This window comes from Rattus norvegicus, chromosome 18 (genome assembly GCF_021556685.1).
Source record: "Rattus norvegicus strain SHRSP/BbbUtx chromosome 18, alternate assembly SHRSP_T2T, whole genome shotgun sequence".
NCBI lineage: Eukaryota > Metazoa > Chordata > Mammalia > Rodentia > Muridae > Rattus > Rattus norvegicus.
In genome coordinates, this window is record NC_141551.1 from 29,354,729 (window position 1) to 29,361,481 (window position 6,753).

Below are 6,753 nucleotides of genomic sequence, written 5' to 3' on the forward strand. Positions count from 1 at the left end.
TGAGCTGCCATGCGCATGCTGATTATCGAACCCAGATCTTCCGGAAGACAGGGCAGTGTTCTGAACCGATAAGCCAACCTCAGGCACCTGAAATAAAGTTCTTAAACTGTTAAAATGACTTAGATCTTCCTCTTCTTTTTCTACTTATTTTGTTTTAGAGTCCAGTTGCTATCCCTCTCCAGGTCCTCCCTCCCACAGTTCCTCATCCCAATCCTCCTCCCCCATCTCCAAAAGGAGGTTCCCACCCCTACCAGGCCTCTCTACTGCCTGGGCCTCAAGTCTCTCCAAGGCACATCTTCTCCCACTGAGGCCAGACCAGGCAGTCCCCTGCTGTATATGTATCCGGGGCCTCAAACCAGCTAGTGTATACTGCCTGTTTGGTGGCTGGGTTAGTTGAGACGCTGGTCTTCCTGTGGGGTCACCCTCCTCCTCAGCTTCTCCTATCCTTTCCCTAATTCTACCATAGGAGTCCCCAACCTCAGTCTATTGATTGAGTGTAAATATCTGCATCTTTCTCAGTCACCTGCTTGCTGAGCCTTTCAGAGGACGGCCATGCTTACAGCTCCTGTTTTCAAACACATAATAGTATCAGTAATAGTGTCAAGTCTTGGAGCCTCCCCTTGAAATGGATCCCAATTTAGACCAGTCACTGGACTACCTTTCCCTCAGTCTCTTCTCCATTTTTGTTCCTGAAGTTCTTTTAGACAGGAACAATTCTGGGTCAGAGTTTTTGACTGTGGGATGGCAACTCCATCCCTCCACTTGAGTCCCTGTCTTTCTACTGGAGGTGGACTCTACAAGTTCCCTCTCCCCACTGTTGGGCATTTCATCTAAGGTCCCTCCCTTTGAGTCCCGAGAGTCTCTCACCTGCCAGGTCTCTGGTACCCTACCCCTGAGTTACATACTTAGATTGTGTTTCATTATTTTTCTTGAAGGGTCTCAAACACTTTATCCCAGCAAACTCTAACATTTGTCACTGGAGTTCACCTATTTCCCCAGTTCATTTATATAATAGAGGATCAGATATGTAACTATATGCATGCTCTGTGGTCTCTTTAAACTCTTAGATACCCTAGGCATGCTTTAAGTTAAAAATTCTCCTTCCCCAAAACTACAAATGTCTTCCCCCTCCAGCTGCATACATAGCCCTCTTTTTCTTCTTTATGTGTTTACACCATTGGTTGATATCCCTAGTATCATTTAGATTTTAAATCTTGTAAACAAAGTAATTTTTCCTTGTTATAACAATGTACGATCCGTCTGTCATTTCATCTTACCTTATTCCATAGTTTCAGTGCAAAGCCATCACTGTGTTTTTAGTTGAGGCTAGTGTCTCCACCTCTATTATTGCAGCCAGCTATTGCCGGTGTCCAGTTCTTATATTACTCCTTTCTAATGTATTCTTAAGTCTGAAAGAAACCCATCTTTTAGAAAACAAAACCTTGATTATCTTACTTTTCTGTTCAGAACACTTTAACAGTCTTACATTTCCACTGGCATGCCTTAAAAACCGTTTGCTTGATTTTCCAATTTCAGCTTTGCCATTTTTTTCCTAGCACCATGGCATTGCCGTGATCTTATTTTAGTTCTTTTAAAACACACCTCTCGTGTTCGATTTGAACCATGGTGTTTTGCCTTTCCCTGAGAGCAGGGAGTCACATGCTCTCTCTACCACTGAGCTACTCCTCCAACCACCCATATTTGTTTGGATTACTTCCACTTACTTTACACATGTCAGCTTAGAATGTGTTTTCTCCAGAAAGGCCTGTTCTCCACTTCCAAAGCTTGGCTACTGGTCCTCGACTATTATCTATTGGCACGAGTCTTCCTCATCGAGGCAGCCATCTTGCTTCATGTTAGGGGTCCTTTCTCTTTCCCCTGCCCCTTCTCAGGGCAGAAACCGCTTCTTCATGGTAACCATTCAACCTCCAATGCTTATGTCTATTACTTGGTCAAGTATATGCTTAATAAACATTTACTGAGCAAATCATGGAGTAGATAAATAAAATACTTAGAACCGCACTGTTGGAAGCATTGAATGTGCAAAACATAGTGAAAAGTTCAGTTTTACAATTTTATGTTGTCAGAATCAGACACATCAGTCTCCTGTGAGTATTCCTAAGAGATTGGTACCATTTACCTAGCCCAAAATTTCCGACTTCCCCCCAAACAACTATTTGCACATACCAGACTCAACTTCAAGCACATGAGCGCACCCTTTCTGCCTTTTCTGAGAGCACATGGTAATACCTTGAAGAGATATCTAGGTTGCCAATTGCAGTTTTCCTAAGAATCTCATACTCATTTTTGTAAAATCAATGATTTTAGTTTTACAGTTGTCTTTAAGGAAGAACATAAATTGTTTGAAACAAAGATTCTACTTTAAGCAATGCTATCAACGCGGCTCTATCAGATAGTAATTTATTGTGATAATCACAAAAACTGCGACCCAGAAATGGAGATAGGAATAAAGATGAAGATATAATTTAGGTTACTTAAATTAATATTTTGTCTCCAATGTACTTGACTTTGAAACCCAACAACTTGCATAGTCACATGGTGGCGCTGCAGGATAGGATGAGAGAGTCTTTCACACCAGCAGCTCCGGTTTCTGTTAGCAGAAGCAAAAGCACTGGATAAAACTGCACTCGGGCTCTCGACAAAGGTGGGGCACCCACAAGACCCTCCAGAAAGGATCACAAATCTATAAAATCCCAAAGGTCCAGATGAGCAGAGCCGCTCTCTGAGCTACCAGAGACTGAGTGGAAACAACACAGCAGAAACCATTTTGTCTAAGGAATAATGGAGTCTGTGGTTGGAGCTGCTCAGCATGTAAGGCAAGTGCTGGTTTTCTTTGTTTTCCTGGAAGGGTCCTTGGTTCTTTCGGAGACCTGGAGTTATTCTGTGGCAGAAGAAACGGAGACTGGCTCCTCTATAGGTAATATCATTAAAGATATGGATGTAGGTGACCTGGCTGCACGGGGGGCCAGAGTTATATTTGATGACTACCAGCCTTATTTGCGGTTAGAACTGGAGACTGGCAACTTGCTTTTGAATAAAAAACTGGACAGGGAGGCACTTTGTTCTACCAGTGAACCCTGTATATTGCATTTCCAGGTGTTATTGGAGAATCCTCTGCAATTTTTTCAGGCTGAGCTTTTGATTGAAGACATAAATGACCATACCCCCACATTTCTAGAAAAACTCATATTTCTAAATATCTCAGAAGGTGCTACTCCAGGAACCGCATTCCAAATGGATAATGCTCAAGACTTGGATATAGGAATGAATGGTATCCTAAACTATTCAATAAGCCCTAACCCCTATTTCTACCTTAAGTTAAAAGACAGTGGTAAAGGAAGAAGATATCCAGAGCTGGTACTGGCTAGATCTCTGGACAGAGAAAAGGAGGCTTCAATTAGCTTAATACTAATAGCCATAGATGGTGGGTCTTTGCCCAGGACAGGGGCTGTACAGGTTCAAGTCGTGGTTCTGGACGTCAACGACAATGCCCCTGAGTTTGAAAAAACCCTGTATGAGGTCCAAGTACCAGAGAACAGTTCCGTGGACTCACTAGTAATCAAGGTGTCTGCTAAAGATTTAGATTCAGGAATAAATGGAGAGGTATCTTACTCGTTTTCTCATATCTCTAGAGATGTACAAAAAACATTCGAAATCCATCCAATCTCTGGTGAAATCCACTTGAAAACAGTCCTAGATTTTGAGGTAATTCCGTCTTATACAATAAATGTTCAAGCCATTGATGGTGGTGGTCTCTCTGGAAAATCAGCCATTATTGTTCAGGTTACAGACGTGAATGACAATCCACCAGAAATAGTCATTACATCCCTTATGAGCCCTATCCAAGAGAACAGTTTATCAGAGATGGTGGTTGCCATTTTCAGTTTACGTGACCAGGACTCTGGTGAAAATGGGAGAATGATTTGTTCAATTCAAGACAAACTCCCTTTTCTATTGAAACCTACTTTCAAAAATTTCTACACTCTAGTAACAGAGCATCCACTGGACAGAGAGAGCAGAGCTGAGTACAACATCACCATCACTGTCTCTGACCTGGGCACACCCAGGCTCACAACCCAGCACACCATAACAGTGCAGGTGGCAGACATCAACGACAACGCCCCCGCCTTCACCCAGACCTCCTACACCATATTTGTCCAAGAGAACAATAGACCAGCCCTACATATAGGCACCATCACTGCCACAGACTCAGACTCAGGCTCCAATGCCCACATCACTTACTCGCTGCTGCCATTCCACGACCCACAGCTGTCGCTCGCCTCGCTCATCTCCGTTAACGCAGACAATGGGCAGTTGTTCGCCCTCAGGGCACTGGACTATGAGACCCTACAGACCTTAGAGTTCCATGTGGGTGCCACAGACGGAGGCTCGCCCGCACTCAGCAGCCAGGCTCTGGTGCGTGTGATGGTGTTGGATGATAATGACAATGCGCCCTTCATACTCTACCCGCTGCAGAACGCCTCAGCACCCTGCACTGAGCTGCTGCCTAGAGCAGCAGAGCCTGGATACCTGGTCACCAAGGTGGTGGCTGTGGATCGTGACTCTGGCCAGAATGCCTGGCTGTCTTTTCAGCTGCTCAAAGCCACGGAGCCCGGGCTGTTCAGCATATGGGCACACAATGGTGAGGTGCGCACCACCAGGATGCTGAGTGAGCACGATGTGCCCAAGCACAAACTGCTGCTACTGGTCAAGGACAATGGAGAGCCTCCGCGTTCTGCCAGTGTCACGCTGCACCTGTTGGTAGTGGATGGCTTCTCTCAGCCCTACCTGCCTCTGCCAGAGGTGGCGCTCGACCCTACAAACGTGGATGAGGAAGCGCTCACACTCTCCTTGGTCATTGCCTTGGCATCTGTGTCTTCTCTCTTCCTTTTGTCTGTGCTGCTGTTCGTGGGGGTGAGGCTGTGCAGGAAGGCCACGACAGCCTCTCTGGGTGGCTACTCTGTGTCTGAGGGACACTTTCCTGGCCACCTGGTGGACTTCAGCGGTGCAGAGACCCTGTCCCAGAGCTACCAGTACAAGGTGTGTCTGACATGAGTACAGGATTCCAAAGATAATCGGTTCCTAAAGCCTGTCTCCCAACCTTGAGTGGGCTGTGAATTGCATAAAAGAAAATTCCTCCTCTATGAATGGTTTGGGATGCAATTAGCAATTTGTTGACTCGCCACAGTTCCTGATGAACATTGGTTCTTTCTAAACATTCTTCTTTTCTATTGTTTTCTCTTCATCAGGAACTTGTAACATTTTGCCTTTATTTTCCTAATTCAGGAGATGATTACTTTCATGTATATACTTACAGGTTGGTCTCTTTTTAAAAAAATCGTTTCCTAATGAAGACAGAGAATTTTACTCACTACTGACAAGTCACAGTTTCATCAATTTGTTAAATTCTCAAAATTAATCATTATTGATTTGAAAATCCTCACTTTCATTCTATTTGATTGTTGTCCAGAAAAAAATGAAAGCATTGATGTTTTGAAGATAAATGTGATAAAGTTAATGAGTTAACAGTGTATCTTCTGTCTAATCTTATATTTGCTTTCCTATCTAGAATATTTAGAGTATCTGAAAAAATGCATGTTTTTTTGTACAGCAGTACAAAAAATGACAATTTCGGGAATGACAATTTCTCTGAAATGTCAAGACTTTTACTGATTTAATGAATGCCCAACATGTAGTGTGTGTGTGTGTGTGTGTGTGTGTGTGTGTGTGTGTGTGTGTGTATGTGTGTGTGTGTATTGTTTAGAAGTTTTCTCTGAAAACCTCCTTTGCCATCTGTCTAGCCTACATTACATTTTCTGAAAAATCTCTCTCTTCAACCTAGGTATAGGATCAAAGTTCAGTTTGTTTTGAATAACTCAGGTCCCTCTATGGTTTCAAGCAATGGGACCAAGTGATGGGCATTGCTAATCTAAGTTGAACCAGTCTGATCATGCTTACTTTTAAATTCCCTTTAGAAACCAGATGCATTCTAGTCTCTCTGTTAGGAGTGTTACAGGTGTAGTACCAAATGTCAAACCTCTAAGAGATGAAAGGAAAGATATAGCAAGCAAGTAATCTTGTGGAGGACCTTCATTTTGACATGACTTTCACTATTGGGTTGGGAACTGGGGACAGAGAACTAAGATGTGCTCCTAATTCAGCTTAGTAAATGTTTGTTCAAAACGCATGTTTTGATATTCTTGCCTGGATTAGTGAATCCTATTAGTAACTATACCTGTTAATTTTATTTTTATTGAGCCTTTCATGTTAATATAACACAATTAAAATGTTCACAAACTATTCCAGTAGCACAGAAAGGACATGTGAAGCTTTTGTCTAAATGGAAAATGTTGAAGACAGAAGTAGTGGTAGTCTCAGGAAGCTGAGACAAGGTCTTGACAAGCCTTAGTATTTTCCCTTTAATAAAAAGATGGTTTAGATAACTCCATGTTGTCTCAAATGACTATTAGAAATGAACAAAGAATTGCTACTGAAGAAAATGCTGTCTTGTCCACGTGGCTTATTTTAAAATAAGTTAGAATCCCAACAAAGCAAAAAAAATTTTACGATAGGAAAAAAATCCTCACAATTTTGTGTTTTATTCTATGACGAACTAAGCAAATATTTGCTGAGCATCTTCTCTCTCCCAAAGGTTGTTTTGGATATTGGGGTGCAGCAGTAATACAAACAATGGGGAGCACTTACGGGTTACACACAGGAAATAATCCAATG

The 6,753-nt window shown here is 42.6% G+C and overlaps 1 protein-coding gene across 1 annotated transcript; it reads left to right on the plus strand.

The window, feature by feature from the left end:
* The first annotated feature begins 2,618 nt into the window (after window positions 1–2,618).
* Window positions 2,619–5,552, plus strand: Pcdhb21 (protocadherin beta 21). Its single transcript, NM_001114604.2, has one exon. It carries the CDS (start codon window positions 2,803–2,805, stop codon window positions 5,074–5,076), a length of 2,274 nt encoding a protein of 757 aa, NP_001108076.1. The 5' UTR covers window positions 2,619–2,802; the 3' UTR covers window positions 5,077–5,552.
* The last annotated feature ends 1,201 nt before the right edge of the window (window positions 5,553–6,753 follow it).

Coding starts and splice junctions, on each gene's coding strand:
- Pcdhb21 (NM_001114604.2), top strand. CDS start 2,803: ATGGAGTCTGTGGTTGGAGCTGCTCAGCATGTAAGGCAAGTGCTGGTT.